This window comes from Anas acuta, chromosome 3 (genome assembly GCF_963932015.1).
Source record: "Anas acuta chromosome 3, bAnaAcu1.1, whole genome shotgun sequence".
Taxonomy (NCBI): Eukaryota; Metazoa; Chordata; class Aves; order Anseriformes; family Anatidae; genus Anas; species Anas acuta.
Window position 1 is genome coordinate 25,086,495 of NC_088981.1, and position 12,001 is coordinate 25,098,495.

The 12,001-nt window shown below is 36.5% G+C and overlaps 1 protein-coding gene across 4 annotated transcripts in view; it reads right to left on the reverse strand.

Moving 5' to 3' along the window:
• Positions 1 to 12,001, reverse strand: part of LYST (lysosomal trafficking regulator) — an 80,835-nt gene that overhangs the window by 8,306 nt on the left and 60,528 nt on the right. For all 4 annotated transcript variants that reach the window (XM_068676215.1, XM_068676213.1, XM_068676214.1 and 1 more), the window contains exons 34-47: positions 11,812 to 12,000; positions 10,941 to 11,086; positions 10,769 to 10,865; positions 10,094 to 10,155; positions 9,641 to 9,696; positions 8,441 to 8,593; positions 7,863 to 8,107; positions 7,072 to 7,138; positions 5,672 to 5,828; positions 5,134 to 5,274; positions 4,538 to 4,755; positions 2,882 to 3,112; positions 1,633 to 1,822; positions 648 to 784 (exon numbers count right to left, since the gene is read on the reverse strand). In XM_068676215.1, coding sequence (XP_068532316.1) covers positions 648 to 784; positions 1,633 to 1,822; positions 2,882 to 3,112; positions 4,538 to 4,755; positions 5,134 to 5,274; positions 5,672 to 5,828; positions 7,072 to 7,138; positions 7,863 to 8,107; positions 8,441 to 8,593; positions 9,641 to 9,696; positions 10,094 to 10,155; positions 10,769 to 10,865; positions 10,941 to 11,086; positions 11,812 to 12,000 — 2,089 coding nt within the window. The remainder of the gene's footprint in view (positions 1 to 647; positions 785 to 1,632; positions 1,823 to 2,881; positions 3,113 to 4,537; positions 4,756 to 5,133; positions 5,275 to 5,671; positions 5,829 to 7,071; positions 7,139 to 7,862; positions 8,108 to 8,440; positions 8,594 to 9,640; positions 9,697 to 10,093; positions 10,156 to 10,768; positions 10,866 to 10,940; positions 11,087 to 11,811; position 12,001) is intronic.

Here is a 12,001-nt window from a genome sequence, read left to right on the forward strand (position 1 = left end):
AAGATATATCTGCTTTAGGTCATATTTACTATTACTCCAGAAACAAAGTGGAAAATGTTGCATTGCCGGAGTTCACAGCCAAAGGCCACAATGAATTTTCATAGATTTCTAGATCTACAACCACATCAACCAGAGTATTTTTAGTACAGTCTCAAACACAATTGAAGTGAAACAGAAGTTACACAGAGTTCTTCAGCTATCTTTTAGGCAATCTTTTTTTTTTTCCCCCCAGAGGAATCAAACTATAGTGGAATTCTTCCAATGAGAGGCATCTATTATTTTTCCTTGTTTTCAATTTTTTCCTTGGTCCAAAATTTAGCTTTAATAAATTCACACCAATAATCCACAGGAGAGAAAAGCTACAAAAATCAAATGCATTCAGAACGGATCTGTCTAATACATGAACACATCCAGGAACTATGCCACTGGAGCAATGAGGGACACATGCCAACGAAACAGAATCTAACAGACTAGAATGAAAACATTGGACAACTGCATAAAGTTGTGCTTGGATGCTCATCCCCCCAAAGTAAGAATTCTTGCTTACTATAGGCATTGCAAAAAATGAAAGCAAGGGTAAATACTGCCACATCAAGCCACTGAATAGTTAACTAGCAATATTCAGGTGAAGACAGACTGATTTTTACCTGATGGAACTGTGAACTCTGGATAAAATTTACTGGAGGTTCACTCTGCTTGCTTTTCAGTCGTAAAATGTTATCAGCATATCCCCAGCTCAGGATAGCTGACCACTGAATATCAGTGCTATGCATACTTCTCACACCTGAAGGAAGGCATATAAAATTCTGTGTCATATATGCAACCAAAGGGTTTATCACTTTGTTAGTCAATAACAAAAAATAAAGTCTAAGATGCTTTCTGTTAGTACATTACAAATGAAGACAGCCTATGAATGAATATAGTGTGTTTTTTTTTCAAGGACTATGTAAACATTCAGCATTCTCCAAAAATACCTGTTTTGTACACCTAAGCTGAACAAAGCTTTTGAAGCATCATTCCATCTAGTAGGAACGGAGAAAAAAGGATATTGACAGCACTTCCCAGACAGAGAAACAATTACAACCTATTACTTCTTTAAAGAGAGTATTATTTATTTTTTCACCTGAAGCCTTCAACAGATAATTTATAAATCTTTCACTAGCACATTACAAAGGAAAATAATCATGAGAACCTGTTTACACATTATCAATTAGAATCCCTCCAAGCAGATCCTTCACCTCTGCTTTTTACTGCTAACTTTCCTTATTCATTACCTCTAAAACCTATTTTTAATTATCCCTTCCATTGCCACATGTTCTTTTTCCTGTTTTTCAGTTCATTTTGGACTGAATCTGCTGATAAGTTCTAAAGTTAAAGCTTCATGCTTCAGTCACCTTAATGAAAAATAACTTAATTACTGGATGTCTGTAGGTAGTTTTGAAAATTACAAGGAAAATCCACCTGCCAGGAAAGATATCAGACATGTGGAAGCTGTTCTTGGATGTAATAAATCGATGTAAATCAATCTTTAGCAAAAGACTAAATGTGGGAAAATTACTGCGGAATAGTAGCATTAGAGTTACAGATATTATGATTCTGTTTTGCATGTAGAGAATAATCACGAATCCATACCTTGCTCCTTGCTATATATCATCAAAAGGCAAAACTTGCGGGACAGACCGCATATAGCTTTAGTTGGTAGAGCCTGCAGAGAGCCAAACCTTTCTCCATGAGGCTGGCTAAAACAGACAACAGGATCTGGAGCACTTGGGGAACCAACATATTCTCCCCACTTCAAGCCTTTTATCCATGGCAATGGACTCTAAAACAAGCACAAAAATATTTAATTAGGAAGATTAGGAAGGGAGAAGAATCATTTGTATCACATTTCCATAAACCACCACATGCCTGCCCTACAGGCAATGAAAAGTAGAGGACAAAGATGCACAGCAAGCATTTACCTACTCTAGGCTTGCATATAGATTACAGAATGTTGTTGTTGAAGGCATAAAACTAGTACCAATTTTCTATAACCAACTTAAATTCAGGTCTATCTTAATGTTCACTGTTCTAAGTCAAAGTATTTTCACGGACTTGTGATATTTATTTTCATGGATTTGTGATATTACCCATGTTTGCACTGTAAAGATAATCCAGAAAATGAACGAAAGGGTATAACTTGCAATTTAAGGAACAGTCACTGAAGTGTTTAGTAATGAGAACAATCTGGTGGGCTACTGATCTTTTTCGTACCAAAGGCCATCAGGTATCTTGATCAACAGAACAAGAGGATTGCCACATTTAAGTGCAAATGCACATGCAAGTCTAAATTAAACAAAAAAATCATAGAAAATAAATAACAAAAAATGTTATTAAGGATATGATAAAAAGCATTGATAAATTAAAATATAAGGCCTCGTAAAACCTTAGAGTAGGCAAATTATAGATACTTTGGATGAAGTATTCTTCCGTTGACAGTTGTTAGAAGAAGCAGAGGTACCTCTGGAACTTAAGCGTTCAGTGACAGTTATTACTTGAGATAGCATGATGCTGGGATAAAGGAGTTATAGAAGGAAGAAAGCAAGAACCACATTTATTTTGCTATACTACACAAAGAGACAAAACTTGTATACGCCAGTCTAGCCCCTCTCTGGTGAGGATGAATGGTACGCTGAGTAGCACCTCTATGAAGTTCAAGCCTTGCCAGCATTAGTAGGAAGGGATGAGGGAAGGGTCTGGAGGATGAAATGGATGCAATTCCAGTATCTTATTCTGAAGGTGAACAAGTATCTATTCTCCATTACTCATCTTTAAATATAAGGGCACAACAATTACAGTATATGAATGTTAATTGAACCATTTTGCAAATAAAGTGACATACTGGATATATTATTTCTTTGGTGTGCTCTCTGGTCTCTCTGAAAGCAAACTGCACTAGTAATCCCATGGCAGCAGGAAGTTCTCCCTCCATGATGAGCCTGGATCCAGGTCTGCTAACATGTGCTGTGTGGAACAGCTGACGAGGCGTTTGCCCATAGGTTTTTATCATTGTTTCAAGAGCTCTTCTCTGAACAGGATCCTCAACAGCAGAAACATCCATCCCAAAATAGGTCTAGAGAGGAGAAAAGAGGGGAGGGGTGAGAAAGAGCTTGTCCAATATTTCTTTGGGAAAGATTTCTAAACACACACGTGCAAATTTAAGAGTTGGGCCCATCAGTTCTTCAGCTGGACTGTAATCCCTCCCACAATCCTGAATAAGGATTAATAAGGATAAGGCTATCCTGAATAAGGAGCCCCTTCCAACAGAAACCATTTCACCTCTTTACTGCAGATAACTACCACCTTCAGATTACTGCAGATAACTACCACCTTCAGACTTATTACCTGAGCTTTTCCTACATGTATTCCACAATAAATTTCAGTCAAAGGTTTTCTTAGCAGACTTTTACTAATCTGTGTGAAAGCTGAAGGGTTGCTGATGATAAACAAAAAAGCTTTGTGTACGTCTTTATAATTAATTTATCAAAGCTCTGGTTTGAAATGGGAGGAAGAATCTCTATATTCCAGAGAAATGGGAATTCTTCTCTACTTTTCTTTCTTCATAATTAACCGTGTCTCTAACTGTGTACCACATCCTTTTGATCAGTCGCACTCACAAATGCCTTCACTGCTCACTTGAAAAAAGTTAATGCATTTACACAAATTTCATGTTTTAAGTTGCAGATAACTAAATCAGTACTTACGCATGAGAAAGGAAAGGGAAGCAAAGTATTTGGATGGCTACTTAGAAAGTGAAAGCCACCACTACCAAACATGACTGCTATTAGCTCCTCCGACAACTATGGAGCAAATAGAAAGTGCACACCCACTTGAAACCAGTACTGCTGGGCTGACCAAGCCTTGTGATAGTAATGATTGAAGCTAATGATTGAAGCTTAAAAAATGTATTTCAATCTGAGATGCCAGTGTTATAGTAAGTCAGTAATGGCACTCTGGAAGATTTTACACTAATGAAGACTTATTTGACTCTTCTGAAATTAAGCTTACTGGAAGATAAATGCTTACTGGAAGATAAATGCTTATTAAGCAAAACAAGATTTATATATATATATAAATAAAGGGAAGAATACAAATACTGAGCACATAAGAAAATGAATTATTTTAAACTTATCAAAACCTGCAGCAGAGTCTGCCTAAATTGAAGGCTTCTTTTCCATGAGAAGGAATTATACCTTACAAACAGCTACCAACACCAAGCCTGTATACCACTGCAAACAACTAACTATTGAGAAAGTGTAAGTTGTAAACCACACACCTGATCGTTCCTTATACCTATCTCTAGGCAAAAAAGAAATTCACACACTAGTCCCTGGGATCTTCTCAGTTCTCCTTAAAAGCTTCTCTTATTCTTTAACATTTTGTGAGCAAGGGAACTTGCTCCATGCTGGACGTTCTCCAAGCAAGTTAGACTGAACTTTTCCCCCATTAAGTTACTAAGTACAACGAACAAACATGAAGCTTGATAATTAATACTTACTGCAGGATGAAAGACATTAATGGCCTGAACAGAGGCTTTGCCTTTTTGTTTATAACCAAACACCAAGTCAATCCAGTGACAGATTGTCTGGGAAACTTGATCAGACTCCAGAGCCTGACGATGGATCAAGATGAACAGACGAGGGTCATTACGAGCCCAAGGGGGAAGATTAACATGGTTAACTCTGTCACCATTTTGCCGTACTCCAAAATCAAAACCTAGAAGCATGGGAGTAAATGTTCCAACATTTTAGTTTATAGTGACTTCAAAAGCATCTTTATAGGGTTTTTATAAAGGCTAACTATTAAGCACAGTTATTGCTAATCAGCAGAGCAGCATCCTTAACAAATCCCTTCACACACATTCAAATGGAGAATCAGATAAATAGAAAACAGTCCTTTGCAGCTTGGAAAGAGTTTAAAAAATTTCCCTTATGTCTTACACAACAGCTTTTGTAGCCTAACACAAATTAATGCCAGATTTCTCCCACATATCTACTACTTAGCACATTCAATCACATAAGTGTTCTCTGTTTCAACCCCAACTCAACCCTCTGGCTGTTTTGGGTATATATTTTTGGTATCCTTATAGTATACCTTCTCTGTTAACTAGAAAGTCTGGAAGGTAGAAAAATTCTGGGATAAGTTCCTTCACATCAGTCATCGATTCATATGAAGAGAGGCGCCACGTTGTGTTGGTAGAATGAAAAGTTCTGTCTGGGATGTCAAAACTTTGATCTGTAAGGAAAACCAAACCAAACTTGTAACATCAACGATGGACATAAAAACACCTGCACATCCACAACTTCAAGAAGTTTACCACTTTGTAGATAGCTCAGAACATTTGGAATTTGTCTATCTTGATTACTATGTGTAAAACAAGGACTGGAAGTCAAATATAGTATGTTTACAGTAAAATGCCAAGCTAAGGTGTAAACAAATTAAATATACAGCTCTATTGTCTAGCTTGATAATTCCAGAATAGGTCTATTGTGTAAGCACATCGCATTTAATTTTAGTGATCTCAGCTATTTGGAATTGATGTTATGCTAAACAAGAGTTAAATACAGCTTTCCTGGGTTGCTGAGACAAGATTCAGATGCGAAAGGCAAGTGAAAGCAAAAAGTAGTCTTACCTTGATAGGCTAAAAACATCTTAGTAAAAGGCGGCAGCCTCACAAGGAAATGAAGCACAGTTCCACTGTTGGAATAATGAGATCCATAGTGATACGGCTGGACAGGGGGCATTGGATCATCCTCCCGTGCTCCTTTACGGTACTCTTCTTCTAAATACTAGAAAAGTAGCAGGGAAAAATATCACAAATCTCCTACTTCAACACAGACAGCTTGCTTTTATCATCAAGTCTAACTGCTGAGATCACTTAGTATTTCAACACTTCAGCTCCTCAAAAACTTAAGATATGCCCAACACCATCACTTTTTCATAGAAAATTTCCACCGTCAACACCTACTACAGTATACTTTTCTGAAGTTGTATATTCACTCAGTTTTACCACCTACCATTCAAATACTATTCCAGTAATTGTTCTGAATGCCCATTCAAAATAAGTCACTGTCTTCTAAAAAAAAAAAAACTTCTAAATTTTATTCACAGTTCAACTCCATTTTGCAGGTATTTAACTGGACTCTTAACTTACAGAAAAACCAGGCAGTTTGGCACTTTACAAAAGCCATGAAAATGCTGTGCTAACACTAGAAAAATAAGGGACAATCCTATTCCCTGCATTCTAATAAGAAAAGTAAAATCTTGCCTACATTGTTTAGGAAAAACACGAACTTTTAGAGGAACAACACATTTACAAGTGATTTAGAATCAAATAGACTAAGTGTCCAGAGACATGTGACCACTTCTACAATCCAACTAAGGATCAAAGTCTTGAGTTAGTTTAACTCACCTGCTGTCTTTTATTACTTATGCATTTTTTCCCTTTTATAACACTGCAGAGAAATTGTACAGTCTTTTCAATATTGCAAATACTGCTTTTTTCCATGTAAATAATATCCTAGACCATTTCAACAGAAATAAGCTTTAACGTCCAGCTACAAACGCTTTCCAGCCCCACCAGTTTATTTCCTACACCCTTAAGAAGGCAGAAGAGCAAAAGTCCCTAAAGAGCCCAATAATCATAACAGTCCAAGTTAAAATAGCAGAGTACTTGAGGGAAAACAGCTTTTCAGTTATCTAACAAAAACATTAGCCACAAGTTTAATACAAACCACGTTAGTGAAACAGCAATAATTTATCTTCCTGATCTTTAGAGATCTTTAAATATATATGTTCATGTGTAAGACCATACTAATTTAACCTCCGAAGCAGTACCACATTGGAAGAATAAATTGATTTATGACCTCAGGTACAGGAACAATCACAGGTTCCAAACAAAAATTCTGAGAAAAAATACACTGGAGATGACAATTCCATAAACAAAATACTGTGTGTCCCCTTATCGTAACATATTTTTAAAAGCCTCCATATTTGTACATAGGAAAGACAAAAAGCAGGTATCTTAGTTACCTTGTAAGTATCTACATAACGATCCTCTTTTTCTTTGGACTGCACAGCTATTGGTTTGACCAGGTTTCTGTAACAGAAGTAGCACCCATATCTTGTCATTTTATAAATGATCTTTGATTCACACCACTTAATAATGCATCATTAAGAATAAGGAAATAATCACAAAAAGGACAAGCAAAACAGCATTTTTTAAGAGTTCAAAAAATAAAGCAGACATTTCCAGTTAGTGCTATCAAGGCAAACTTCATAGGCTACCCCATAGCACACTAACAGGCTGGCAAGTGCACTCAAAGTGCCTCCATCAAAGCAGAAGCATCATTTAAAAGCGAAGACTGCACATTAATGTCAAAAGCAGCTTAACAGCAATTTATTATGGTGGGACACCTCATGTTGATCTATTTATAGTTAAGGCAATAGTATTTTGTAACTGGCCAATTTTTCTTAATGGTATTATTTTCTTTTGCTTTTTTGCTATTTGGCCTGGTAGTCTTTAGTCACAAATTTAAACATATGGCTTTTATTTAAAATCAATAGACTATCACTTTACAACAGTAGGTAAGTCCAATCTATAACATTCTGTGAATATATACTCACACCACTAGGTATTTTATTTCAATATCCTAGGTGAAACAGCCACATATTGTACAAAGCTCAAGTTATTATGGATAAATCTTATCCTTGAACAGTTGCATTCATGTATGTGCATGATTTAATACAATGAAGTTAAATAGCTACACTGAATAGTCAGTTTGAGTATTTGGAAATAACTAGTTCCAAACATTTCATATTACCTATATACTGATGGATCATTTAGGTCCAGTGTTTCATTGGTGTAGTCAGAAAGTATAAAGGGAAATACTGGATATTGCATGAGATCATTGAAGGAGCGGCCCGCATGTTTGTTTAAATGAGTCAGGTACTCAAAGCTAGTAATCTGTCCTGTGCACCACAGGTGGGTCAAAGCAGTAATGTTTCCATACTCCAAAAGATTAGGCAAATTGTTAGTTAAGATGTTGTGGTACACATCGTCACGGACCTAAAAGAAAATACCATACATTTAGTCATATGGTTTTAAAAGCTTAAAGAAAAAAAAGCTTAGTAAGTTTCTCACAAATTCCCAGAAATCTGTTGTAACCAAGTAATGTTTAGCATTACTAAGATTTCTTTAACATCTTAATACAAAGATGTTTTACACTGTGATTTTGTCTGTCTGTCTAGAAGCCTAGCTGAGCAGAGTTTTTTCCAAAGATATTAAGCAGAATTTATTATTAGGTCATGCAACAGAACTCCTTAAAAACTAATACATGAACATATTATGAAGACACAGCAAAATCCTTTGATATATTATTATGCATTAGTGCCATGTTACCTTTGTATTATCAAAAGCCAAGAGTAAAGTCCTGCCATTTGTTAGAAATATTTCCACAGCATTGTCTCTTAGCTGCCACCAGCGCTTATGAACTTCCTTAATTTCCTCATAGGTCCAAGAAAATGAAGCTGGTTCAGTTTCTCCGTGAAAACTCTGAGGAAGATACAATTGAAAAGTTAACCTAAAAAGTAGGTTTTCCAAACAAGCAACTTTTCTTCAGTGAGACCAGTTTATAACCATAGAGCATATCATAAAGCAAACTTGGATGATTTTGCTGTGATGCTTTAAGATATTTTGTGGCTTTTTTCATAGATGTTTCCCATCCTCCCCTCTCCTCAAGGCAATCACGTATACTTCTCACAGCCACTTCAGTACCCTATCCAGCACTCTGGACCAAACATACTTTCACTAGCACCTGAACTAAAATATTGGACAAAGTTTTGCCATGCTTGCCATGCCATTTGTCAAGCTTTGCCATGAATCCCAATTCTGCCAGTTCTACAAAGGACAAAGCAGTAAAACAGCTGGTAGCTTCTCAAACCACAGGAGTTGTGTTTAGTGAAGGTAAGGAGGAGCTCCCTGAAAATACTGTAGGACTTTCAGTAGCATAACCCCTTGCTCAATAATTTTCTTAAATGTCTGTTGGATATACAAACTTGAATTAAGTAATCAGAGCCTTTGTGTATCAGAAAGAAAGTCAGCTTCAATTTCCTATATAAAACATTTTTTTCTTATATAGGATAAGGGGGAGAGGGTCTGAGATTAGAACATCCTATGTGATGAAAAATTCATGTAACAGATGCTGTAAGAATACAGCACAATTCATATATTTGGTAGTTTCTATACATCACAGTGATCCAGCTTCCATTAAGTTATTTCAGGTGCAGCCTAGAGCAAGTTCTGTACATTTAGAGTAATGGACAGAAGTTGCAAAAGACTCCCAATCCACAGTTCCCTCCCCAGCCCCAGAAGTTGCTGGATTTCCTCTTCTCTGTTTTCTGCTACTATCACTGACACCACAGCCAGGCACAACAGGAACACTGAACCCAAACTAATCAGTTTCACTGGTCTTGTCCATAGACATCTAACTCTAGCACTCAGCAATCTCAGTGACAGAACAAACAATCAGTGACTAGACAAAAGCTATTTACTGTCACAGTTTGGGAAAGTTAAGTATGGACAGTGTGCTCTAATACTTACGGTATGTTCAATTGTGTCTGAAGCATTGTCCTCAACAAAATACATGCCACATTTCCCTGCAGGAAGAAATAGTTGCAAAAAGGTACCATGGTATTACCATTTGTATACTGCACTTTAATTCATACAAACATTTAGTGTCTAGGTGGTAAGAAAACTAAGAACAGTACCTGGACAAGACAGTACTTGGCTGACATAGAACTTATTCCACAACTTTTGGCAAGTACCATGCAACTTTAAAACTAACTACAATCCAAACACCACTTAAGCAAATGCCGAAACTGATCTATACAATATATTATATATGACAAGTCAATCAACAGTTTGGTTTCTTAGCAGTAACATTCCTCATAACATATTAAAGAACAAAAATGTTCTTTAAAATTTCAGCCAAGTATACACACACAGCAGAAATTGTAGACAAGGATATTTATGAGAACCGGCAGTTCTACTTACCTAGCAACAGTTCACCAGCAGTCTCTCTAGAAGGTGCTACACTGATGCATCTTCGATTAACTCTGAAAGAATTCCAAGTGTAGTATTGTTTACTTTTGGCATGTACCTAAAACTAACAGCCTCAAAGGCTACAACTGAAGGACTACAACCCAAAAGGTTCAAATCCCAAGGAGGTAAAGAAAACGGAACCTCAACTCTCTAGACTTGCACACAACTGTATCTATATTTAATTTATTGCATTGTATGTTCTCTGCAGTCATTTTAAGTAGGATTAGACCCTGTAATGGGTAGTAAATTAACACAGCTATAGTTGTATAACAATCATAAAAGCAAGAAAGAACTACGAGATCTAGTTGCACTGCCTGTTCTGGATATATAAGCAACAAATACGTAAAGAAATCCCATCAGACTGTCCCACAGAATACCCTTATCCCTTTACAACACAAGATACTATATGCTTTCAGTGATTTTTGACATAATGGAGACTGTGTTTTAAGTGTCAGAAAACCTACATATTGGTAGTTCTGATCCCTTGTGCACATAGCAAGAAAACACCTTCAATTTGACAATACTCTCTCAACAAACATTAAGAGAATTCAGTAAGGTGAGACAAAGCGAGGACTTAATTTGGGTAGGAAGAAGTGAAAAAGGGAGGTAAATCTTATCAAGAATTACCTTATATGTTCACTTGCAGCTTTGTCCTTAACAGTTGAAGAGTGAGAAGAATATGTTTTGTCTTCAAATAGGTAAGATAAGGGAGGTTTTATCATGCCTATTAAAAAAACAACTAGTAAGACACTAGTATTCATTATTATTCAAATCTACTTTTGTAAGAGGTTATAATTACCTTCCTGCTTCTGTCTGTCTGGAAGAAGGTATTTATTTGGAATAGTTAAATAGCACCTCTGCAAGCGGCGCCTCTCTCTGTTTGGGCCCTCTGTTGGATCCAGTTGCCAAGAAGTTGGGTAATAGACTGGGTCATACCAGAGTGCTCTGAAAAATCGAGATATATATGGAGCGTAGCAGTAGAGGCAGTATATATTGTTATTCATTCTGTTTTTGTTTAAATGGCAGAGACAGAAGTTCCATGGTAGTAGCACTGGACAGTTTTTCTGCAACAAAATTAAGACTATTTTCATGTAGTTTATGTTCATGTGCTATGCATGCCACTGACTTGCTCATTATGAACTACTACTGTAAGACTGCTCTTAGTTACTAATTCTGATGAAAATAGCAATATGATGTGTCCAATGCAATATTATTCTGAAAACTCAGCTATTAGAAACTTTAGTTCAGCAGTGGTAAAAGCACCGTTGTTTAATTTCTTGTCAAGGCTTAACATCTTGTTCTATGCATATTAGAAAACACTGTAGCTGGATACTAGAGGGAATGACATGAAAAATATTTTGTTTCTTTGTCAGTGTAATGTAAAATATTAAAAACTTCATAACATTCTTCATTCTACTGAACACAGCAAAAATGTAACTGACAAGAAAACAAAACTGTCTCAGTGACAGAAATACTACTTGGCTACCACCCTAAAAGAAAAAACACGAAGAAAAATCAAGAGTATTTTACAGACCTTTAACGAGATGAATAAATTACAATGATTTACTTTTGCTAATGTTGTCTACATACCAAGCATTATACCTCTAAGTATTATGAAGTGCACATCAGACAGTAAGCATCTCCCCCTCTCAGATGAGAGAACAACTTACCGATCATGTGTAAGCTGCTGAACAAGTTCCTGCCAGTGTCTGCTGGCACTGAGCTCTGCCTTGTACATCCCCCTGATGTGCTGGATAACTTTCTTCCTTTCCATTCCTTGTGACAGAGAGACAGCTTGTGTGATGTCTCCAGCTATTTTGGAAATGTCTTTAGATTTTGTATCCAGACGTTGGAAGAGAC